Below are 27,023 nucleotides of genomic sequence, written 5' to 3' on the forward strand. Positions count from 1 at the left end.
CAAGTAAACAAGGCACATTTTGTAGATGAATGGGTATACAAAAACAAATATTACTACTATATTGACAATGCCTCAATACCTAGCAAGTTGATTGTATATAGGAATCTTTACTGTCCAAGTGTCACAAAAAGCGTACATAGCAAAATAAATAAGTAAACAAAAAGAGCACAAAAATGAAAAAGTATATTCCTTTTATATTTTTCACATTAACTAGTAATAGGGTACGCGCGCGTGTAGTCATGTCAATGAATACAAAATTCTTAAAAATTACATAAATATTATATTAATGTGCCCTGAATTATTAAATAAAATTAAATGAAAGTCTTTAATATAGATAGATAGATAAATATTACAACATAAGCAAAATCTTGTTCAATTTTAAATTTCTAATATTAGGAGTCCTACATAATTCAAATAAAAAAATTTAGGTACTTAAAGTCTTAAATGTTAAAAAATAAATAATATTTTAATTTACAGTACATTATTAGATCTTTTTGGAATAAAACTTGATCAACAAACAGCTTTGTGGAATTACATAATTATAATCTTTATAATTTATTTTTTTTATCTGTCATTCACCTAATTATACATTATGCTTCTAGAAAATAATATAGAATATCAAATACATTATTTATATATTCTATACATATTTATTAATACGTTGTTACTATTATTACTTTTAGTAAAAGAAAACATAACATTTACTCTTATATCCTATATACAAATACTATTTTAGGAGCTATTTCAATCCTAGTTTTATTATTATTATTAATATTTATGATTTTGAAGTCAATAAATTTCAAAATTATTTAAATTCTTAATTAGATGTTTTTAATGCTATACGAACCATACAAACACTAAAATAAATAAGTGAATGAAATATAAAAGTCGAAAATAAAAACAAAATCCCGTCGTTGACATAAATGAGATCTTTCACCCGTTTCCTTCAATCTTTTTTTCTTTATTATGTTTTTTCTCTTTAATATAATACTCCTAAATTTGAATGGAGTTGAAGTGTAAAACTTTATTAACAAAACAAACTCTTACAAAGCGGACGAAACTTTCCTAGTTTTGATTGAAATGTGTAGAAATTTCAGAATTAAAAAATTAAATTCTAAATATTAGGAAAATAAATAAATAAATACTCTTACATATTAGGAAAAGAATTAAATGACTATTCCTAAATATTAGGAAAATTTAATGAATATTTTGTCCATTATGAACTATATTTTAAAAGGATAAAAAAGGCGAACGACATTTCGCTAAGGGCCTTCGTACTTTTAATATAGTATATAAGATAAATTAATTTAACTTAACAAAACAAATAAGTTATACAGTACCTAATTCGAATTTGCGCAGAAAGGTCCTACTTTGGAGTAAAACACTTTACCAAAAATAATTCTATTCTTATGGCTCAAATTCATGACATATGGTTTAGGATGGATACTACTCCACCACAACCTTCTAATTGTTAGGCCGTATTAAAATAACTACTCCATAACTTGTTTGGTTCAAATTATTTTTTTATATTAAAGTAGTAATTGATCTATTGTATTTGATTAATTTTAAGTTAAAAGGTCATCTCTTTTTCTTTTATCACATCGTTAATTCGTTATTAGAAAAAAGAAAACACTTTTTCAACTATCACACACTTCTCCAACTAAAGTAAACAAATTTCGAATTGAAAATTTATAATCACTCTTCTATATAATCAAATTCAAATTTTATAATAAATTTACATCTGACAATAAATTAGAAACGCTCTAGGTTTCGACCTGTTTGCTTAAAGGTCAATAGATTTTAAACCAAGGGCATTACGGACATTCACATTAGCTGCCCGTCCACTTTCCCTTAAGCCCTCAACTTCATATTTCCAGTTCTTTCTCCTTTCCTCTCATGGTCATTGTCTTGGTTTATTGGCTTTTTGGCTCTCTTCTCCAGCGATAGAGTGGATCATTATCTACTTCCTTCGCTTATGGAATAAATCTATCGCTTATCAAGTAGCTGGTAGTCTCTCTCTCTCTCCCTCCCTTTGTGCTTTTGCCTTTTGCAATTTCATTTTTTGCTGTTTTTATTTCTTAAACCTTTAGATTCGGTTTCTTTTACGCACAAATGGCTGATTTGGTTAGTTGTGTCGATTTTCTTAATTTTATTAATGGGGTTAAGAAAAATGTTAATGGGGGGTAACATCGAGATATTAATATTAATATTTTGCAGACTTGCTGGGAGAAAAAAGTATGAACAGAAGGGAAAATCTACAACAGCAGTGCAAACATTAGCATGTGCATCTGGATTTGGTTCCTTAAAAACTTGGTGTTGATGTGGAACACTAAACAAAGAAGCTATTCATGTAAGTCGTCAAATCTTATAGTGTGCTCCCACGATGTATGGGAGCACATTTTAATTCACTATTGATTTTATTTGTTCTGACTGCTCGACAACAAATACATGCCTTACATGTGTCCTCAATTATATTATATGCATTTAGACATGTCATAATTAGTAATATGCATGTAGATGATAATTATATTTTTAATGATATGTCCGAATTGAGAAAGAAAAAGCATGAAAAGGGGAAATTATAGAACAAATATCAAGCAACTCTCATGAAACAAGTGATATGTATTTTGACATAACAAGTTAAGAGACTAGAAATAGTTACAATATATTCATGGATTTGTCAAGTATTTATATCTTGATTGATGCTAATTTATTTTATCAAAAGAAGGAAAAAAAACTAATTGATGTTGAATCTTTCACTAGGTTCAATCAAAAAGAATTTGAGTGGTTTATCTTAGAGGTATTGAATCTATCTCCTCTAACTAAAACCTTTTATTGTTTGGATACATGGAGCTCAAATGTTCCATTTAAATATATGTTTCTTTTCGGTCGTTAGTTCTTTATTTCCATCTTTACCCGCTAATTATAATTTTCCCTCTTGATTATTTTACTTCCTATTTGATAACATCTCATTTGTTTAAAAATTTCTTCTATTTGTCGTTATACATCTGAATAGGCATCTATGTGTATTCTCTTACAGAAAGAGTGTAGTTAGGATGCTGCTTTACGTTTTAGGTGATATATTGGGATGTCAATTAAAGATTGCAATAGAAAGGAAGAAGGTCAATCAATCTAGCAGACATGCATTTTGGTTTGCTAGAGAATTATCTCATGTTACGTAAATAGATTTATTCTTGAGTGTTTGAATCTTAAAGTAAGATATATTAAGTTTTCAAAAATTGGTGCATATGGTTCTCATGCAGGAATTGATTTGCAAGTTGTCCTCAAGAAAAAGTCTATTGAATTTATATTTTGATTGCTAAAATGCTACTCCTTTTTGGTATCTATTACTTTTAGTTGAAGGTTGTAATTGACTTGAGAAACAAGCGGCTAACAGCTTGCTACATGAAAGAAAGAAAGAAAAAAAGAAAGAAAGGTTGATCCTTTTAGCATTAAGAAAAAGTGCTAGAGGATTTTTGTAACAGTTGGCTTGTCGATGTTGAGAAGCAAGTAATTTTGCACTTCTCTAAGTCTAAGCTATTATTATGTAAACTGGTGCACAAATTTCCTCCTATTATTTGATGGGTTATGACATGCTGTTGAAATTTCAGTTGCGAATAATTTCTTAGTTTCATTCAATTCTATTTGAGCCAAATATAAATTTAAGTTCTAACCATAATTTTTATGGTAAGGACAGTAAAGAAAAAGTCTTCTAAGAGGAATAATCCATGTTTATTGGAAAACTATCGTAAAGTTCAAAAAATAATTGATCCCTATAAATAGTGATGTTGATATATGGCTGCTAGGTATCTCTGTGCCATTCAGTTTGAAGATGGATATTTTGATTTAATGTAATATGCATGATCACTAGGAAGTGATTGTATTAAACAGTTGATGACATAAAATCACATTCATTGAGTTAGAAGGTGTGTGTAAGAAATTTCTCTTGCTTTTATTTATTCTTATAAAATGAGAATCCCCTGCTGTTATCTGTGTTATCTGTGTTCCTGTTTCTCTGAAGTTACCAAGATTTGTAACTGATATTTCTAATGGTCATACTCAATACAGTTAAAATTTGACTGCACAGTGATTTTTATCATCTGCAGGTAATATCATGTAGATTTATTTTTCTTTGCTTGAATTTCAAATTCACTTCTTTTAGTTTTTTCTTTTTTTAATTTGGCGTAAACTTTCTATATTTGATTGATGCATTTATATGTTCCTATCCGTGAAGATTTCTATATGACTTTGGTAATTTTGAATTTTGAGGATATATAAATAGTCACTTCACAATGAGTATCTGGTTCAAGGTTCCTTTATATATAACTAAGCGGATTAATCTCTTTAATGTGAAGAGCTATTACTACAATAAGATTGAGAAAACAATGAAAGATTGCAATACATTTGCATTGGAAACACTAAACTCAGAGATGTATTCATGTAACAAAGTTTGAAAGATACTAAAGTCTCAAAAAACCTCGCAAAAAGTTGAGTACTCACACTAATATACCTAAGAAATTATAGTACTGTAGGTTTTTTGTGGATCTTGGTGTTTGGTTCATTGCTAAATTGTCTAAGTAATATTGAATATATGATATATGAATGGATACCTAGCTTATCCAAACGGACAAATAGTGCAAGTCCCTCGAGACATTTCCACATTTCAGCTCTATGTAAGTGTTGCTGCTTGGAAGTATTTAGCTTTTATATGAGCAATAAAGTAAGCTGCTGAATACAAATTTCATGATATCTCATCCAATGGTGGCAGATTTTTTTAGATCTCGGTGCTAATAGTAGTAACTATGTGGCTTACAGAAGAAAAGCAAGAAGCTGCTTTGGTTTTAACTTTCATATTGTGGCACATAAGTGCCTTGACTGCAGAACAGAAGCCGTACAAGAGTCGTTCTCATGTTGTTGTGAATTATCCAATCAATGTTCGATGCTACAACCTCCGGAGTATGGGAATGTCCAACTCTGTATTGTAATTTGGAAACAGGAAAAAAACAGCAGTATAAGAATTGAAAAAAGACTTGGATAGTCATACCATTTGGTAGTGTTTTATGGAGCTTATGGTAGAGGAGAGAGGTCTTCGACTTACCTAAGACACAGTTTATGGTACTAATTACATTATTCTATATTAGTTCACTATCTTTCAGACTTTATAAAATGATATTAACTTACAAGCATGAATTTTATCTGCAAGTTCATGTAATTCGAACTTTCACAATATTGGGCCCGTGCTGGCACGGGCAATCTCCACCTAGTATATTAAATATAAAGAAGAAGGGAGAAGAAACAAATAAAACAACAATCTTAATTGTCCAATTCACCTTGTTGGTGCGGTTCCCTGACCTATTTCCCTCCCCTATGCATTATATTTTCCTTTTTTTTTGTTAATAAGGGTATGCCTAAGAAAAGTACTACGTAGTAGTAAAAAAGAAAAAAACCAAAGTCCCGCGCCAGTCGCCGCCCCCTCCCTCGATAGTAGAAAAGCCGGGTTAGTTTTCCCAATTCCCTCTCAGGCCATTTCAGGTTCATCTCCGACTCTCACGCACGCCCCCTACCCCCCATTGTATGCATTAGTTGTTGTGTATTTATTACTGTAGTATTATCTTTGAAAAGAACCAATATGTCAAGAAGATTAATAGTAATGTTTCAAGTTCTTATCTTGTGATGTTAAATTTAAGGCTAAATATTGTGTTTGTATGGGATGTCGGTGAAACCCATTTTTGATTTAGTAAAAATTGATTCTTGTTGAGCATTAATTTTACTTGTCCTCTTATTATCTAGTTTGTTTCAGTATCAAAAAGCCTATTCACAGACCATTTATTGTTTATATGAAACTCCTCTAATTTTATTTTTGTTGTTTTAGAATAAACATCTTATTATTCTGGGTTTAGATGAAGCCTATCTAGTTTTATCATTATTGAATTTTACCAAAGTTCTGAATTAATTATGCAGATATTTCCCTTTATTTTTTCTATTGAGCTTTTACTTTTTGTTGTTTTTCACCTCTATGTATGGTTCTGTCTGTCTTGAAAAGCTTATCCACTAGAACATTTAAGGTGTAGGTGAAACTGCTTTAGTTGTAATTCTCAAATTGAATTATAAACAAAATATTAAATCACTTTCTTTAAGATTTCTTTCCAACTTATTTAATTAGTGGTTACATTTTGTCTTATCAGTTATTGTCTGTTTCAGTGTTGATTAATTTATCCATGGACCTTTTAGATGATATTTTGGCTGATGGTGCTTCAAAGACAGGTAAGTGGAGTGAAAAGGATATTTTTTTTTTAGTTTGTGATAAAATATATTCTCATTCTTTCAAGTTTATATTGTTATTTGATGCAGTCAAGGCTGGTGGCAAGTTTCAACCCAAGGCAAAGCCTCGTCCGGTGAAAAAAGGTCCAGCTGTTGCATCCTCAACAGTTTCTTTGACGTCAAAACCCACTGGTGATACAGTAGCAACTGATTCTTTTGAGGCTCTTAAGAAGGATGGAAAGAATTCCCAAAATTGTTAGCTTTCTTGCCTTTATGTTGTTCTTACTATTATTACTTTTCAGGTACATTTTGTTGCTGCAATTTGATCATATATTGATTGTTGAGGTCATAAAAGCGTTGATTGCTTGTGTGCATAATTTAAGAATTTTCCTTCGAGATAAAGTTGGTTTTAGCACTTGAAATGTCATACTATAAAATATGCTCTAAATAGCCTATATTTTAATGTTCTTCATTGATACTTTAAGACCTCTTCAAGAATGATTGTCTTTTGTTAAATATAAGCAGACTATGAACAAAGCTCTGTGTTAGCGGAACCTTCCTTGGAGCATCCTCTTGCTGCAGAAACTTTGGGTCCATCAGTTGGTTCATATCTAGATACAAGTACGGTAGTGCCTGATAACAGTGAAGATTCGAAAACTTGTCTTGAGAAATCCGAGGGAGAGGTGATATTTTCTTATCCATATTTTGATCATGTTAACAGACCTTTTATATCCTAATTAAAGTTCTTCAATTTTCAGTATGCAGACATATATATAGGTTTGGATTCGTTTGATGATTTACTTCCTACCTCAAGCGCCATAGGTAACGACCTATCTTCTTCTGTTCTGTTATTACTAATTTTTCCTGCATATTACCTTTAAACTTGGAACTTGATAACGGATGCTGCAAAGGAGTTACCTTATCTTGGATAATTGGCCAATTATTAAAGATTAAATTAGTAAACTGGTGCTGCTTATAATAATGCAGAAAATTCTAGTCCCGCTACAGATCCATCTGCTGTTCATGTTGATGGTGCAGAGAAGGGACAAGATCAACTTTCAATTCCAGTTTCTTCAGTTGATGATTCAGCTCCTAGTACTTCTAATCTTCAACCTGATGAAGTGGCAGGATGCCAAGATCCATTAACTTGTCAAGGAAGTGTTGTTCCTGTTAGTGGAAGTTGTCAGATGGTCAAATTCATGCCCTTCCCCACTTTTTACTGAGCAGCAAAACATTTGTCATTTAGATTCCTTTGCATACTTACAAATACTCCAGTTTGTTGGTTGCAGGAGATGGACAGCTATCCTTCCTTGGAAGCAGATATCCTGGGGGTAACTACTACATCTGGTATGGGAGAATTTTTGGGTTCCTGCACCTGCACTTTATCATGTGCTGCACTCATTTTTAATTTCTAACTTTTATTCAGGGCAGAGTACCAGGAGGTTTCAACCCAAGTCCAAGCTACAAGTATACAGAGAGAGATACGACACAAGCATCCCTGATTCAGATGCAGTAGAGTCAGTTTCATGTCAGCCAAATTCACACTCCGTTCATTCTGAAATGGATTTTGTGGATAGAGGGAAGGAACATGGATTTCCTGCTGATGATGTCCTTGATTTCTCAGCCAGAGGATTTGATAATAATATCATTACAGAATCTACTCATGAATTTCCAGTTCATGAAGAATATGTTATCGAAGCTTCGCATTCAGATGTTCGCATCCCAGCAGAACTCCATGAATCTACTTCTCAGATGCCTGAGGAACCTGTAAATCAATAAACTGTTTTTCAAACTATTTTAGTTACTTCTCAATTTTTGAAATAGTTTGCCTTGCTGGTGGAGCCCTTTATTTCTCTTCTTAACCCACTTGCAACTATGTCTGTTTAGGTACATCAGAGGCCAAAGACTAAAAAGCAAAAATTGCCTGCATCTGATCTTTCTGCAATTACTGAAGAGAATGGAGCAGGTAGATCATTAAGGAGTAGAAGAAAGTCCGTAAATGCAAATAGACTAGTAGATGAGTCTGAAGTAGTAGCGGATGATGGGGAATATGTGCCTGAACAACCTAATGATTCTGTTACAAATGGTAATAATGAGGATCTTCTGGTGGAAAATGAATCACAAGGGAAAAAAGTACAGAAAAAGTCAAAGAGAACAGTTGCTGAGGATGGGAAGCAAGTTAGGAAGAGTAAAAAGACCACTGAAGCTTCAGACCAGGCAGCCAACAAGAAACCTAAGAAGTTTTCTCACTCCACTCGTCAAAAGAGGAGACAAGGTAAGCCTAGTGGGTGTTGCTGACATTTGGCGTAGTGTATTTATCTTTTCTTGACCAGGCACTTCCTTGTTTACAGTGAACAAGGCTTTGCTTGAGGCTCCCGAGTATGAGATTGACTACCAAAAGGTACCTATTAAGGATCTAATTATATTAGGAGAGCACAGAGAACGGCTGGCGGTACGTTTCCTCTTGCATTCTCTTGTTTGCACCCCAACCTCCTAGAAAGAGGAAAAATTAAAAATGACACAGCCATCCTTGATTCTCTTGTTTGCCTTCTTGCCATCCTTGCAGAAAAAAGATGCTGCAGCGTCACAAATACCTACTACAGATCAGAGGTATCGGAAGCTTTTTTACAATTAAATATACTAATCTACAGTTATCTTTTGTTTGTTAGCGAAAAAGATACTAACCTGCATTTAACCTTTCGATTGGGTTTTCTTATATTGTTGTTGATAGTGAAAATGGTAGATGATCTGTGGTAGAGACTTCATTCATTAGGTCTGTTTTTCTCACTTCAGATCCATCTTCTAACTCGTCAAGAGCACCATAAATCTCTTTTGTATCATCTACAGCTTTGTTATTTTCTCTACTTTTAGATAACGGTTCTAACCAACCTGTCCAACCACTTTTTCCAGAATTATGTGAAGACTCCTCCCTTATTGCCCTTTTCTCAGCTCTTCCTCTTTTTTCTAAGCTACGTTGACCAGCCAAGAGAACCATCTTCCCCAAAGCTAGCATCAATACTGTTCCAGAAATGGTCAAGTCATATTTGCTTACATAGTTACCTAAGAAGTAAAGAAGGACAGAACAAGCTCTGTTCAATCTGCGCCTGAAACAAGGCAGTACAAACTCTCTGTACCTAGCCTGCCACTTAAACCGGCAGAGACTGAGAGGTATACTAAATATACCAAGTTCAAGTCGTACTGTAGCTGGATTAATAGAAGGTGAATTAACACAGTGGTAAAATTGTATCCAATGCAGATATCTCCATCAGCAAATGGAAGCGTATTGGAAAAAATTAACATGAATATATTTATTACTTGCACCAAAGCATTTTCACATACATAATAGCATGACAGAATAAAATGATTTATTTTCGAGGATTACTTCCTTGTAATTTCATCTGAAATTTGCAAATTGCTCTAAGAGTTTTTACCAAGTATAACATAACGGAAACTTACAGTAGTTGATGCTCTTAAGATATCAATGCGAAATGTCTTTTAAACAAGGTAGTGCTGCGTGTATGGTAAAGTTCTCTTTCAGTTGTTATGAATCCAGTAATCTGGTTATACTTGGAGACTAACATGTAGCTTAGGTAGCTTCTTATTTGGAAATCTTTCACTAAAGACCTACTTCAGCAACCAGATATTAGGGAATTTCTAGGAAATGCATGCATGCATATTCATTGGGCCAGTCGTCCTGCAAAGTGCATCCTAACAAGCTACTACTTGCTATCTAGAAATCCTTCCCAAACGACTGCCTCAAAAATCCTCGCACACTGTGCTATACCGATTAACTACCTAGAGTTTCAAGATCCATGCCCAACACAAGTCCTTTCAAGATTCCTTGCCCAACACAAGGTTTTCACTACCCAACTCCACAACTATTTTACTGTAAACGATACTACTTCTGTATTGGCCTAGAAGGACTCGATTAGTACAGTGCAGAAGGAGAGAAGGAATTTCTGAATCCGTACAAGCACCAGTACCAAGTTATCAACAGGCACAATGACCAAATTTTCTGAACAGGAACGGAACTGACAATCTGCACATTCAAAATCTGAATTATTTTATGCACAGAAAGAAAGCATGATGTGTCATAGGTGAGAACCTGCCTCTGCTGCTTAGTCCACCCACCAGATAAAGCTTGGATTCCATGTGCATACATTTTTTCATGTCAGAAACCTCATATCTTGAAAATCCGCTGCAAGATTCTCTCTGGTGGGCAACTACCTGAGTTTTGTAGAAGAATCTTCTCCCTTGACCAATCAAGACATTATTCCATACTATCTCTGCACCTATAAGCATTCATAAGAGAGAAGCAAGTGCTCATATTGTCTAGAGCACCATTTGCTAACTCGTATATAGAAGAAAAAAGATCAATAAAATTCCTTCCTGAGGACATGGCAAATTTACGCGTCAAGCACTCTAACCTTTAGTATTAGCTTGTAAGTTTTTGCATTTTCTTATAATTGAGAAGTACCCTGGGTATTTGTAATTTTACATTTCTCCGTCACTTATCTTGTCACTTATCTTCTTACTCCATACTCGTTCTGGAGGTAATTCCTCTATTCTCTATACAATGAACTTTTATATGGAAAAGAAAACCTATTTTATCCTCCAAGATGGTGAGCATTAGCAAGGGAGGATATCTCCTTAAATCCCAAAAATTTGGAATTACTCCAAAATAGACGCCCTTTGATTTATACGCTGATATGCTATAGTTAGTATTATCCTATCCTACATAAATGTTGGTTACTTTTATCCTGAAATATTCTTGTGATTTGCTCAAGCTGAACTATAAGCTAACTTTAGGGCATCAATTACGCTAATTCCAAGTTCCTAAAAATGGCCCTAGGATTTAATGGTTATGATGTCAATTCTCAATTATTATTCCTCTGTCCAATTTCTAATGGTTCCTTTGGAGGCTGTTATGTGCTAGGATCAGGAAGCTGGAAGGTAGCCGTCATGTGAAAAACTGTTTTCACTAGTCATAGGAAAATGAAAAAGAGATGCCATTGGTGAACACTTAGAAGTTTACATGTGTTATAAATTTATGCTCCTTGAACCTAATATGGTTCTTAGTAAGTATATTAGGTGATCTTTGACCATGGTTTAAAATGTATAATTTTGTCATATCTAATATGAGAGAAGTTATGCCGTACAGTACATTATATTTACTCTCGGGTACCTAAATATATTCAAAAGAGGTAACTTAATAAGGAAAAGAGATTTCAGAAGTTCAATGCGTTTTGCAATCAGTGGCTTTTGTTGTGGCATAGTTTTCTTTTTTACTTGGAGGTGTTACATGTTTTTTCCCTTTTGGGACTAGGTCCTCTCTTTTCTAAGTTACAATTTCTCCATGATTTGTGCTTGTGCAGCACTGGTGCTTCTGTTTCTAATTATAATGAGGATGAGACCTATCCTTCAGATGACGGCGCAGAAGATAATGATCACCAAATAGGTTCTCGGGCTCAAGATTCTTCTGCCTACTTCAATTATCAAACTTATATGGACAAAACGCCCAGCACAAGGTGGTCAAAACAGGAAACAGAACTGTTCTATGAGGTACATCCCTCTCATTTGTAGCCACTGAAAGATACAGGTGTAAATGGGGGAATAATTAAAATATGAATTGAAAACTTCAATCTTAAATAGCAAATTCTAGAAGTGCAACTTATAAGATGAAGTTATTAGTTGATGCACCTAGGCGTTCCCAGTCTGGAAGATCAAGTTTGTAGGTTCCTTTCTGTATTTCCTTTTTATAAACCGTCAATCATGTTATCAAATTTGCTTCAATTTGTTGAGACCTTCCTATGAGGTAGTAGCAAAAGACTGATGTAGGACATCTTTGTTGCTAGCTATCTAAATGTTACTTGTTTTCACTATTTGAAATAAGCGTATTTGTCAAATATTACATAGAAATATTTGTCGCAACCAAGCGAGAACTATGGAATGCGAAGGCATCTGCAATTGTGGGTAGATGCAGTTTTAAAGCAAAAGGAAAATAAGTATTTCTATATAAGGGATGCTTGACAGACTAGATTAAGGTTGGTCGTTGTCTATGTTACATGAACTCATTCACGGGTGTATATCTGACCTAGGTGTAACTTGTAAGTGAGAGCTGGTTAATGCTATGTAGCTTTTTGTCCATTTAGTGTATTTTGAAGAATTAGCACGAAATCTCCGTTCCTGTGTCATTCAACATGGATACTTCAAAGGAAGTCGAACAATTCATGTGATATAATTTTTGTAGAACATAGTTACCTTTTCAGGAATATAGTTGTTGGAAAGTGAGAAGCTGGTCTAACTAAAGTTGCCAAAAAAAAAAAAAAAAAAAATTGGGAAGCTGGCACCAACATTAACTTCTTTGGCATCTTTATATCCTCAGCATGTAAATTAGTAGAGAAAGGGGATCTTAGATAAACTTGATAAATCGTAGAAAATCTGATCTTTATTATATTTTTATTAATATATTTTGTTTAAAACTGGCGTTCGTTGATCCTGAATGCAAGAAGACCATGCAGTATATACAGCAGTTTACAAAAAATCAGCTGTTTTACTCTTAAGAGACTAATGAAGTCCACGGTGCTTTCCACATCATTCACATTGCACATTTTGCACCAAAAAGCCAAAAAGGTATACGTCTAAACTTAAGTCTAAAATTATTGTCAGTCTTACTTTCAAAAACTCTCCGGTTCCGTTCCTCCACAGTACCCACCACATGCATGCTGGAGTAGTGTCTCATATCTTCCTCTTCTCTGCGTAGACCAATAATGTCCCTTCCCAGAGAGAGAGAGAGAGAGAGAGAGAGAGTCCTTGGATTCTGGAGATTCTGAAGTCTCCTTTTATATGCTCAATGTGATGTCAGAATTCAGAACTTGCTCCGTCGCTTTACCAGGACTGTCAAGATTCTATGATAAAGAAAACCGTCTATCAAATTATGTGCACATAGAATTGCAATTTCTTATGTTCTGGTAAAGAATAATGAAGAAATGAATAAATTTGATAAATGGGGTGTGGAGGAGATAGTATGGAGGAACTGCATTATATGGTTTGGACTTGTGCAAAGATAGTTTGAGCCCTTTCATAAGATAATTCTTTTTGATTAATTCCCTTTTATATGGTAATTAGTTGTTAACTTCTATTATAAGAGTAGTGGAGCAGAATCCCAATGTTACAAGAAATCAAGCAGTTGAAAAAATGGTACAACTTTTGACTTAAAGGTGTCATGGCACCAATTAGAGCTATATGGACGGACTTTGTGTGATTGAGCACAAATAGTACTGTTATGCACTCCCTTCCTCTTTTGTTTGTCCTTGGTTTGCTCTTAGACATTTAGAACAAAACTTGTTTTCAGGCTGTGCAGCAGTTTGGGACTGACTTATCCCTGATACAACAACTTTTTCCTGGCCGAACACGTAGACAGCTAAAGCTAAAATACAAGAAAGAAGAGCGGCAACATCCATTTAGGCTTCATGATGCTCTAACCAATCGTTCCAAAGGTAAATTTTCTTCAACTCCCTCTACTGCACTCACCTTTATTTATTTTTCCAAGACTCATTTATCATTTGATAGCATTTCTCGTTTAAATGGGCATAAAATACAATTTGAAGATACATTGGACAAATGGATATCATTTTTTCAGAGAAACCTTCCATTAAGAGTAAGGTTTCATCAGCACGGAAAACATGACTCGGGTGTGGCTGAAAGTATACATGCATAGCCTGTTGTTATGGCTGATCCAAGTCCAGAAATGAATTGGAGCCTGATTTATCAAAAAAAAAAAAAAAGGAAAAGAAAAAGGAATTGCAGCCTGGATTCATATTCCATAATTCTTTTCTTTTTTCCTCTTTTCATGTTTTTGTCTTGTGATCCTCTGATCTCGGTCTACTGTCTGACTTATCAAAAAAAAAAGGGAAAAGAAAAAGGAATTGCAGCCTGGATTCATATTCCATAATTCTTTTCTTTTTTCCTCTTTTCATTTTTTTGTCTTGTGATCCTCTGATCTCAGTCAACTGTATCTGTGTATGTCGAGCATGATATGACGTTTCAATATCTTTTATTATTTTTAATATTTTTCAACATGGTTTATGCGTTTTAGTCTCCAGAATTGAAATTCTAGATCTCCTCATGATGCAGCTTTTTTCTTCTGCTCTATTTTCGTTGATATTAGTCTTGTATTTCATCTTGTTTGACCGCAAATCAGTACTAAAGAACTGAAATTTGGATATTCTGAAAATTCTATCTTTATCTCATTTTGCGAATTGCTACTTTATGGTTCCAAAAATTGTAAACAAGGCCAGGTTCCGTCCTACGTTGACTGCAGGAACATACATGTTTTATCATAGTTTCCACAATTGAGCTAGTATTACGCTTGTTAACTTGTGGACATGCTATGTATGTATTTTTTCAATTGAATCTCATAATCCGAGTTTTAGTTTAGAAAAAAAATGGTCTTGATATCCTGACGATTCAGTTTCAGGAAATTGTTTATTTAATGTAATGATGATCTCATTATTTGTTTTTTTTCTTACGTGTCTCTCGCTTGACCAGACCACCATTAATGGGGTTCAGAAGCACAGTAACTACTCCCCTAAACTTTGCTTTCTGTTTTATTTGGAAAACATATTGATATCTTATCTTGATTGACTTTTACTGTGGCCCATAATCATTAGTATATTTGTAAAATGTCTAAAGGCTGGAGTTATTTAACCACCATGCATCGCGTAAGTTATCGGTGTCATCAGACCATCACAGAAGGAAAAAGAACCATTGGCCTGAAGAAGAGAAAGCCTTTGCCACTAAAATGTGTCATGTTTTCTAATTGTTCTGCAGAGTTTTACATGATAATATACTTGTTGCAGATCATTCCCACTTTGAACGAGTAATTGAGCGTTTAAAACAAATTGAAGCCGAGGAATTGCAGAAAGCCGATAAAGATGAGTCAATTGACTTGACAGGGGAGCAGGAAGTGGAGGAGGGAACTCAGGAGATCAATGTATGAATCTTCTCTTGCTTGTCATCTGTTTTTTTGTTTTTTAAACTGGTAAAGTATTATATATATTAATAACAGAATCCTGGTACTAAGTTGGTACCAGATAATTACAATGATTGGAACCTTCTACACCAAAACAAAAAGAAATGGTTCCATCTATACAAAAGTTCTAATCCTGCAGTGAATCTAAGAAATCAAGCATGCTATTCTCATCTCTAACATCCTCTAGGTTGCACCAAAAAGCAATGCACATGAGTATTTAATTTTCTGTACAACTTCTATTTTCCTTTCCAAGCACTTGCATTCTTCTCTTTCCATATTGCCCAACACACACAAGCTGGGATATTGTTCCATATCTTTCTTACTGATTGACACATCCCTCAACTCCCCAGATGTTCAATAGATCCTTCACTGGATCTGCCTTGCCACTGTGCAATGTGAAAAAAGGTGACTAGTGCTTTTCTCCTCCTTGTTGCACATGAACATCTGATATCAGTCGACACCCCTCTTCTCTGTAAGTTACTTTTGAGTGAGGCACGCGTTGTGTGTAACTATCCTCATGAAACATCTAAACTCATAGGGGGCTTCTGACTTCCATATCCTCTTCCAAGGCCAGCCTGTAGAGCTGCCACCGTCACTGTTGATAGTTTTATAGCAAGAAGTTACGAGAAAACACCATCTATCTGCTTTGTCCATATGATTCTATCAGGAACATCATCATACATGACCACCTTCTCTAAATCCTTTAGCATTAGAGCCATTCTAGGGACTTCCCAATCAAAACAGTATCTACAAAAATCAAGGCACCAGTTGCTTCCATTCCAACACTCTGAAACCAGAGAACCAGTACTATAAGAGAAATCATAGAGATCATGATATTGAGACAGTAGAGGGGCATGTCCTACCCAAGCATCTTGCCAGAACCTCTTCTGCCTGCCATTTCCAACTTTGATCCTTGTTGACAACAAAAGTAGGCCATAGGCTGCAGATGTGTTTCCATAGTCCCAATCCGTGAGATGAATTAACAGGGACGGTAAACCAGAGAACCAGAGATTTTGTCTACCATATTTGTCGGGTATAAGCCTTCTCCATAAGTTGCCCCTCTTCTTTTCCATATCTCCACAACCACTTCGTTAATAAGCTATCATTATGAATTTTCAAGTTTTTAATACCCAGTCTTCTTCTTTTGCCTCGCTTCACCTTTTCCCACTTTACCAAATAAAAGGACCTCTTTTCTTTGTTACCTCCCAACAAAAGTTCCTCCAAGTTCTATCAATATTCTTTTTAACACTTACTGGCAAGGGAAACAAAGACATAGGGTATGTAGGAAGAGAGTCAAGGACACTGTTAATGAGAGCCACCCTTCCTCCAAGAGATAAGTATGATCTTTTCCACGTAGCAAGTCTCTTTTCACACTGATTGTCAATTTTTTGCCACACCTGTTTTGCCTTGTACCTAGCCCCCAATGGCATACCCAGATATTCTGTAGGAAGCTCTCCAATTTGACAGCCCAAGACATCTCCAAGTCCCTGTATGTTATGTACCTCATTAACTGCAAACACAGAACTTTTTCCCATGTTTATTTTTAAGAGAGAAATCATTTCAAATAATAGAAGAATCACCCTGAGATACCTTAATTGAGAGATTTCCACTCCATCATGACCCACAGCCCCAGCACCAAAACCCTTGATCCACTGAAACCTCATTGCCTTTCGCATCATTGAACTTAGTCCCTCCATTGCCTTAAGCCCCTGTATGTAGGAAAAAAGCCTTTGGGAGAACCATTTATAATCACTGAGAACCTAACATTTGCGATGCAACACTTTATCCATCCAATCCACTTGTCCCTGAACCCCATATCTTTCAGCAAGCCTAATAAATGCGCCCAATTAACACGATCAAATGCTTTTTCATGTCCAGCTTGCACATTAACCTCGCTTCCCCTTGCCTCCTACTGTCAAGACACTTATTTACTATTAGCACCGCGTCTGTAATTTGTCTCCCCTTAACAAAGGTCATCTGAGAGTTTGCAACCAGAATGTTCATAACTTTCTTCATTCTCTGTGCCAGCATTTTTGATAAGATCTTGCAGAAGCTTCAATTTGAACTTATAGGCCTGAAATCTTTCATCTCCTCTGGTCCTACCTTCTTGGGGATAAGAGCAATGACATAAGCATTATATGTTTTTTTCCCAATTTCCTAATTCATACATTGAAGCGTTATTGATTTTGCACAGGAGGAAGAAGCGAACTCTGAAAATGTTGAGAAAAAAGAAGTTGAAGCTGTGGAGCAACAAGATGTTCCAGAAATGGAGAGTCCAATTGAGGACTATGATAGTGAAGATGATTCTTGGAGATGGAGTCAGTATAAGAGTGAAGTGTGAATATTCAGAGAGAAGGGTGCCAAAAAGAATTATGATATATACAGTGGTGGTGATAAAGAATTTTGCCATTTTGGTAATTACTCTATTTTCTAGGTTGGATAAGTTATTTGTTGTAGTAGGTTAACTTAACCTTCTTTATATTGTCACTGCGCATAATTTATACTCATATACGTATTAACTTTGATGGGTAAAGCTAAAATCCTCTCATATCCTGTGACCGCTGCTGAAGATTGAAACTCATTACTAAGTGAAGGAATAAAACTGGATTTAAAAAAATGGGGTTTTATGAGAAATTAAAAAGTGGAAAGAATGAAATAACAAAAGCATTCCTCTTATAGAAGTCTGTTGTCTTCACTTGTTTGATAGGACGAACTTCTCTATTTCTTTGTAACTAGTTCGCCAAAATTGGTTGCAAGTGTTCTTAGGTTACCCAAACAACAAAACTTATTTGCTATTTTCTGACTTTCACTTCTAGGTTGTTTTTCAGCATTAATGTTAACACTAATTTTGGTCAATTACAATTTTTTCTTTCGAGACTAAGAATCTATTATTGGTTCTTTCAGTACGAACCTTGCGGCAAAACGAAGTGAAGGTGGTTTATGATGTACCCTAATCGTTTCCTCCAATAAGAATTCCCAACTTTTTTCTAATCAAATAGTTAAGAATCAATTTATCAATTAATAAAAAATGTGTTGTTCTCTCATGATGATAAGTGAGGCCGGGATTGAATTGAGAAATTATGTTCCACAAATAGGTTAAAAAGCGGCAAAATATCAATCATGTTATAAATAATATTTTATTTATGATGAATGTCTATCTTTTAGAGGGATTTTAGAATTTGTTATTTTATGGCTAAATTACTTTTTCCCTATAAATAGAGCCGTTCTATTCTATTGTAACTCATCCCAAATCAATAAGAATTTTCTCTCTTCTTATTTTATACACGTTATCAGCACAAGACTCTAACCAATTGAGTAGAGGGCGATTGTTTTAATTTATAGATATACTGTTAATTAGTTGTCTAATGTTTGAGAAATTAGACCATCCGTGGAGAAAAAATATAGGAATTTGCGTGAGGCTCTTGCGTGAATGCATTGATATTCCTATACTATGCATCTGCTTTGGTCACCATGCTTTGGGATACGTGCACGATACTTTACTTGTACATAATATTGACCATAATGATTGTCAATTGTTCCATGAACTCACTCCAGGAATAAATTCTTGATTTAAGGTAAGTGTTTTACCTTATTTTTTTCTTTTAAATTCTTGAAATTCTATTTTTTTTTTGGTCAAAGGGATAATATATATTAAATAGTTAAAACAGCGGTGTTACACTACTTTGGCAGTTACTGGGGTACCTTATGGCCCCCAAGGATGCAAAGTTTTGCATAATTGTACTTATGTTACAACCCACAAAAGATCTAGGTAGTTCAGTTCCTAAGATGTCTGCCCAAAATACATCATTGGCAAACACCGGAGGAACTGCTAGAGAAACTGATTTGTTCAAAAAAAATTCCTTTGCCGCCTCCTTCGCCAACACATCAGCTACCCTGTTTTGCTCGAGATATGTGTGCCTCACCACCACGCTGCCCATCCTTTGAATCAACGATCTGCATTCACAAATTAAAGGGTCAAAAATTAGATTTCCATTTAACAACATATTGATTGTTTCTGCTGAATTAGTGTCTATTTCTAGTGGAACTAGGTTGTTTAGTTCCGCTAGTTGTAGACCTCTGATAAGGGCTTTGATTTCTGCCCTTATGTTTGTTGTTTAGGGGATGTTTTCCATGTATCCCAAAATTCAATTTCCATTATGATTTCTGAAAATTCCCCCAGCTCCCCCCATTCCTGGGTTGCCCTTTGCTGCTCCATCGGTGTTAAATTTGTAGGAGCCTTTTGGTGGTGGAATCCATTTAAGCATGATTTGGTGGTTGAACTGGTTTTGTTTGTTATTATTAAGCACATGAAACTCAGTTGCCTTAGCAATTGTGTTGTTAGCATTGATGTTTTTTTTTTTTGATTTTAAATACAAGCAAAGATAATAAATTTTCATTATAACTCTAATAGAGTTTGTAACCACCCGAAGTAGTAAAATTTCTATGTCTTGTCATGATCAAATTCACGTATGATTATGCGCACAAGAAGTAGAAACTCATCCCATTGAATTTGTTTTATTCTCGTTCCTTAAGAGAATGTGGTAGTAGTATGTAATAAGTCTAAAAGAAAATAAATTATTATTGTGAAGGTATCAATGGATGTGGACGTGAAAATATACAAAATTATAATCGCCATCGTTGTGATAATGAGAACAATAAGGATTCTCAAAATAATCCTTCACTCAGAGAAAGTAATATTTGTCATCAATTTGACATGAGATTTTGTAAAGAACATATGGATGATTATGGTACATTCATGATGTGAATGTAACAACATGTGATCTATGAATACATATTCATTCTTGGAAGAATATGAACATGCTAGTGGTAGTGAATATATCACACTCACCTCTAGAGGGAGGTTTACGATGAAATAAGAAAATAATTTCATTATTATGACATGAATGGACATTGATCACGTACCTATTATGATTATGATAAAATATTATGGCAGTGTGATTATTACAAGGAAAAAGTAATGGAAGCAACATATCTTGCCTATAATGATTTTGACCATGACCTTAATGATATAACTTTCTCCTTGAAAGAGATATTTACCTTATGGATGTTGATGAATATGTGGTAGTACAAAATTAATTGAGAGCTCTGGAAGAGCCAAATACTAATTTAGAGAAATAAAATTGATTATCAATAAGGCATTGTGTTGTAGTAAATTTCAAAAAACCTTATTAAGTTTCTAAAATATTCGCGAAAGCGGTTGGTTATATTGAGACTATAAATAATGAGAAGATTTAACATCTTTATATTACTACAGCTCTAGCGGGTAATATGTATATGAAAACTACCGCTTTATTGCCTGATTTGTACTACACAAATAAAAAATATGGTAAAATTATATGACATGGTAAACTGGATGTTTATTAATATAAAAACCTATGTCATAGTAAACTGGGAGTTTAATTAACAATTGCACATGTTATGATGTAAACCTGAAGTTTACTGATACAAATATTTTTATCAGGCATGGCCTATTGAGCAATCTTAATTTAAGTATGATGTATAAAAATAAAAGAGAATTCGCATAAGTAAATATTAAAGAACTAGAAAGTTCTTTACGAATTCTCTTATGTGCTTGTTCTCATTAATTAATAGACCAACTAAAATTGGGATTGAATCCCATAAATGCTGGAAATATTAAAGGTAAATATGAGTCCATTCACCTGCCACGTATACCGCATAAAATGCATCTATGAGATGGTTATATGTACGATTATTATTAAGTCGCAACTTGGTGTTTGAGCAGGTAACTTGTTCAATAATTAATTTAGAGCATACTTTCCAGATTTTATATTCAAGACAGTTTATCTTAATAAGTTGGTTTACATTACAGTTGATTTAACAAAATAACTTATCGAGTACCTCTACTTAATAGCTAAACTATTGCTTATGAGAATAAAGTTATCTATAACAATTTGATATACGTTATATACGAAAGTATATTACATTCTCCCCTCATAAGTGGTTCAGGGCCAGGAACCAAATAACTTTATCTTATTATTACTAATGTGTGGTGTATATTTTGATTAACACCATGACGCACAAAGCTGTGTTTCCAAAGTTGTGGAATCAAGTTGGTTTTTCTAACATGAGGGGGAGATAGGATAAACAGTTGAGAAAAAGTTACGTGGAATGAATTATCATTTGTTCATCTAAATCCTCGAATAAGATAATATAAAACTGAAGTACATAAAAAGATAATTCATCTGCAATATATTGCAAAGCATGTCAGAAGCATTTGCTGACCTAAAGAAAGTAACTATATTCTCACTGCAAATGCTCCTATTAGAGTAAGTCCATAAAGTCTTTGGTACGCTTAAAGAGACAAATTGGTTTCAAATAAAATTCTTGATAAAGAAGATGAGCAAATGATCGTAATAAGGAGGAAAGTGATATAGAAGATCACATGACATAACACTTCATAAAATTTCAAGAGAGGTTCAGGTTCCTGAAAATATGAATGAAAAGATCTCTATGTTATGTCTTTATGAAAAAAAAAGAGGCTGGAACCAATATAAAATGTTCGTCGACTACATCTATGATAACGCTAAATATATATGAGGATCTTAAGTCTGGAGAAACAATTCAAGTAGAATTGGTTGCAAATGAAGGACATGTAGTTTTGGACCTGCAGTACAAACACTTGAAAGTATAAAGTCAATGGTGTGTGCAATCATTTTTATCTATCTTATACCATGACATGAAAACTTGATATGCAACTAAAGTCTATTTATATGGCTTATATAACCTAACTTATATGACAATCCCTGAAGGATTTTAATCGCTTAAAGCATATATAATTATTGGTCATGAAGTACCATATTCTAAGTGCAATTTGTGCGCATATGTATCTTGCTATAACTATTAGCATGATAATGTGATATCGAGAATTTTTATCTCTATGGAGATATTGAAAAGTCCATTCTACGATATCATATGAAGACATTATATATCTATCAAGAATGATGATTTCAAGGTGCAACATATTCATTTAAGTTTTTGTTTATTAAATCTTTACCCACGATCTTTTAAAGATGATGTACAAGATTGGAATGTGAAAGCTCAAAGATGTGAATTGATTGTCTCATCAGGGGGAGTGTATTGTACTCTTTTTTCCTTACAAGGTTTTGTCGCACTAGATTTCTTTGCAAGATTTAACGAGGCAATCAAAAGACATATTGTTAGATATGTGTACTCTTTTTCATTCACTTGAATTTGTTTCCACTGAATTTTATTTTAATTAAGGTTATAATGAGACACATTATCTATTGGATAGATATTCAAGAGAGAGTGTTATAAATAATATTTTATTTATGGTGAATGCCTATCTTTTAAAGAGGTTGTTATTTTTTGAATAATTAACCCATGTTGCCAACCTCCCAACCGTTTAAACTAAAAACAGCACATCAATGTATAATATATGCATAACTTATGCATTACATATGTATAATTATGTATGATCAATGTATAATCTATGTATATGGCTAGAAAAAGTAAATAGTGATTATGGACGGCTATTTGTGTAAAGATCCTTTATTATTTGTCTAAGTCACTTTTTGCCTATAAATAGGTTGTCACGTTTAAGTTCTTTACAGGTCCACACAATTACAGCACTGACTGCTTCTGATCATTCTAGGGGCATATTTGGTACGACTTCTTTGATCACAACAACAATAACGTCACCAATATGAGCATATCGGCGATTGATAGCTCCTATGATTCGAATACACATCAATTCTCGAGCGCCGCTATTATCCGCTACATTTAAATGGGTCTGAGGTTGAATCATTTTTTAATCCGTTCTTCGAATGCAAAGGACGAAGAAAAAAAAAGAAATATTTTTGTCCAAAAAAAGAGACATGCGGTTTCGTTTCATATCTAAGAGCCCTTTCTGCATTTTTTTCTATTGCATTACGAACTTGTCACGACCCGTATTTCCCACCCTCGGGAGTCGTGATGGCGCTTACTAATGTGAGCTAGGCAAGCCAATTATTTGAACAAATTACTTCTTTATCCATTTTATACTCTTTAACAATTACAAAGCCAAAACGTGTAGACATCGAAAAATTTCAATTAGCGGAAGAAATGAAGTAAATTATCTGAATATATATATATCTAATACAACTGTCTGAACCTCGACCACCCAGAACTGGTGTCACAGTACCACAAACAATCTAAGAATGCTACATACAAAGTCTGAAAATAAGCAATACATTGTTTCTGAATTAAGGAAATGAAATGGGAATAAGGGATATAGGGAGACGCCAGGGCCTGGGGACGCCTGCAGGTCTACCTTGGATCTCCGCGTGGACTGAAGGCAGCCACCCAATCTACGGTCCAAATGTTGCTGCTCCGGGATCTGCACATAGTGCAGAGTGTAGTATCAGCACAACCGACCCCATGTGCTGGTAAGTGCCCAGCCTAACCTCGACGAAGTAGTGACGAGGCTAGGACCAAACTACCAACTAAACCTGTGCAATTCAACTATATACAACGGAAAAGAAGAACAGTAATATACAGTCAAGTATGGGAGGGGTAACATGTTGCGGGGGAACTATCAATTTAGAATAGAAAGACAACATGTAATTGAAAGAAACAACGTATCTCAGATATCAACAAAGAATCAGAAATCAATAAGTGCACAACATCACCCTTCGTGCTTTTACTCTCATCCTCACCAAAACAATCAAGTAATGAAAATGTCCACGGCATGACCCTTCGTGTTATTACTCTCGTCCTTACCATATAATCAATATAATCGGCACAGAATGGTACATCGTACGACACGACATCACCCTTCATGTTTTACACTATTTCCTCACAAATCATACAGGGCATCACCCTTCGTGCTTTAACACTCTCTCACTAAAACAATATACGGCATCACCCTTCGTGCTTTAACACTCTTCCTCACCCAAACAACAATCACAAACAATAGGGCAAAGGAATAAATGAAATTACAATAAGAATCCCGGCAGGGGAACAATAGTTCAACAATCAAGTCCCGACAAGGGAATAATCATCAAAAGAAGCATCAACATCCCGGCTAGGGAGATAACATCAAAAATAACAAATTCCCGGCAAGGGAGATAATATAATGATTCTCTTCTCTTTTTCACTTTTACTTCACAACTCGCTTCACAACTTTGAGCCAATACTCTAAAAGGTTCAATTTCCACTTATACTTTCACATTTCATTGTACAACTTGAGCCAACGCTCCTCAATATTCAAATGTCACAATTACTTCCACAAACTTTGCCCAATAATAGAAATCACCATCAAGGCATGAGTAATACAACAAAGCCATAATAATCACAATATAAGACTCACGGGCATGCTTGACACCAACGTATAGATACTCGTCACCATGCATATACGTCGTACTCGACAGATACCACATGTAAGCACGTGATTTTTGCCCTATGAAAGAATTACTCCCAAAAAATTCAAAATAAAATGATTTTTCTTGGTGTGCAATTTTGAGAATTTTTGTGATATTTTTGGATAATTATTTGTATTTGTCTGTGCATGTTTATTTGTTAAATTAATAAAAAATACAAAAATATGTCGCATTTTTGCATGTAGGATTTAATTCTACAATTGTTAGTAATTAAGTTTGTTTTACAAAAATTGAAAACTACAAAAATAGGCATCTTTTGCATTTTTAGCATTTAATGTCCAAATGTACAATTTTATGCTTAATTATTACTTAATTGTGCGTTAATTGTTATTGGGAGTTAATTTGCGCTTTTATAACTTAATAATTATTTAAGGATTTTAGAATTTAGTTTTAGAAAAATAAAAGAAGAAAAGAGAGCAAAAATATAAAGAAAATCGGAATTGGGCTCTTCTTCAAATTCAAGTCACAGGCCCAAAAAATTGCCCAACCATCCCCATGACCCGGTCCATCTCCACACGGGTCGACCCGGTCCGCCCCATAACCCCAATACCTAACCCCTCTTCATTTTTTTATTTTTTCCCCAAAAACAAAACAAAACAAAAAAAAAACCAAACTCTAAAACTAAACTATCCGCCCCCCACCCTCTCTTTCTCTCCATTTTTTTTCTCCAAGCTTCCCCAAGCCCCCTCCAATGGCTGCCCATCCCCATCGTCTCCTCAACCCCGCGACTGCTTCTGCTTCGTCGCCTTCCTCCATTGAGCTCGTTTCTTTTGACGTTACTGCGTCTTCGTCGTCAACCCGTCGCCATGGTGCCATGGCTAAGCTCCATGCTGCTTCATCTCCTGCTTCGTCATCACCATGGTCGCCACTGCTTCGTCTTTGACTGCGAACAGCCCAAACAACCATTGCTTCATTTCCTTCAAAAACAGGAGAACACCCTTGAGCTTCAAAAATAGCCATATCGCTGTCCGCCATGGTTGCTGTCGCTGCTGTTTCTTCCAGCTTCATCGACGATGCTCGTCGCTGCTGCTTCTCTTCCTTCTACCATGGCTGCGTCAAGCTCGTCGAGCAGTTTCTCCGCGTCCAGCTCCCTCGTCGCCTGCTGCTACTGCGTCATCGCTGCCATGGCTATGTCTTCTGCTTCACCTCCTTCAGTTGCTTCTTAGGATCGTCTCCGTTGTCATTTGTTCGAGCTTTGGTTGGGGTCATCAAAACAGTCCATACATAGTTCGAGTTCGTCATTGGTCAGTCGTTGTTCATCGTTTCGATCCGGTTAGTGGATTTTGAGTTTCACTTTTGTCCGTATTTTGTTTTTGATATTCTCAAATCTAAAATCGGTAAATATTTGTTTTGTTCGTGTTCATTGTTTTGTTAATTTTTCAGTTTATTCATGTAAAATTGTTAGTTTAATGTTGTTAGATTCAAATTGAAGTTTAATTAATTATTTCTTCAGTTTGTTTCATGTGTTGTTATGTATTTTTTCAGAAATTGTTAATGTTGGTTAAATCATTTGAATCCGTCATGTTTGTTGTTTAAAATAGATTTAATTCATGTTCATCTTTGTTTGAAGTTAGTTTGTAACCCCAGTGATTTAATGTGAGTTTTGGTTTTGGTTTTTGATTCGTTGATTTAGTTTGAATCATGTATTTTGTTGTTGATATTGTTGTCTCTTTGCTCATTCATTTTTGGTCTAAATGGTTAACTTGTTCACATTAATTTGATGTTGTTCAATTTGTGTTCATGTAATTTGTTGTTGAATTTGTTTAGAAATTGGTCATATTTGCTATATTTTGGTTGAGATCGATTAGGTGAATTGGTTATAGCTGATGGTGTAGCCTCCTGATTATAAATGTGGCGCGCTACACATCCATAATCAAGACTCTACTAGACACGGCTCATAGACAACCCCTAGGACAGACTTGCTCTGATACCAAGTTTGTCACGACCCAAACTGAAGGGCCATGACTAGCACCCGACCACACTTGCCGAGCACCAACGTACATTTCATCTAACCTTCATTATTATCTTTTAAGGCTGACGAGATCAATATAAATGGTAGACCTAGATCATGGACAACCAGCAATAAAATATGACGGCATGAACATACATAGCAGGGGATGACCAGACAATCAAGAAACTACGTATAAGGTATGAGCTACCTCGCTACTATGAAAGACTATACAACAAAAACTAGCCGACAAGGCATACCAAACTATACATGAGACGACACCTGTCTATGAGCCTCTAAAAGAACATAAGTGTTGCAACATAGCCGGAACAGGGCCCCGACATACCCATAATGTCTATAA

The 27,023-nt window shown here is 34.8% G+C and overlaps 1 protein-coding gene across 5 annotated transcripts; it reads left to right on the forward strand.

The window, feature by feature from the left end:
• The first annotated feature begins 1,874 nt into the window (after nucleotides 1–1,874).
• Nucleotides 1,875–17,843, forward strand: LOC104213954 (transcription factor TFIIIB component B''). Of its 5 annotated transcripts, none has more exons than XM_009763523.2 (17): nucleotides 1,875–2,007; nucleotides 2,218–2,350; nucleotides 2,764–2,800; nucleotides 6,186–6,264; nucleotides 6,352–6,516; nucleotides 6,787–6,944; nucleotides 7,020–7,083; nucleotides 7,249–7,451; nucleotides 7,551–7,608; nucleotides 7,688–8,028; nucleotides 8,149–8,536; nucleotides 8,613–8,713; nucleotides 8,828–8,871; nucleotides 11,637–11,823; nucleotides 13,616–13,760; nucleotides 15,123–15,256; nucleotides 17,490–17,843. In XM_009763523.2, coding segments are annotated over exons 2-17 (2,253 nt in total). In that variant the 5' UTR covers nucleotides 1,875–2,007; nucleotides 2,218–2,348; the 3' UTR covers nucleotides 17,637–17,843. The 5 variants fall into 5 exon arrangements, with proteins under 5 accessions (XP_009761825.1, XP_070024268.1, XP_009761828.1 ...); XM_070168167.1 differs by having other exon boundaries at nucleotides 6,202–6,264; XM_009763526.2 differs by lacking the exon at nucleotides 2,764–2,800.
• The last annotated feature ends 9,180 nt before the right edge of the window (nucleotides 17,844–27,023 follow it).

This window comes from Nicotiana sylvestris, chromosome 2, assembly GCF_000393655.2.
Source record: "Nicotiana sylvestris chromosome 2, ASM39365v2, whole genome shotgun sequence".
NCBI lineage: Eukaryota > Viridiplantae > Streptophyta > Magnoliopsida > Solanales > Solanaceae > Nicotiana > Nicotiana sylvestris.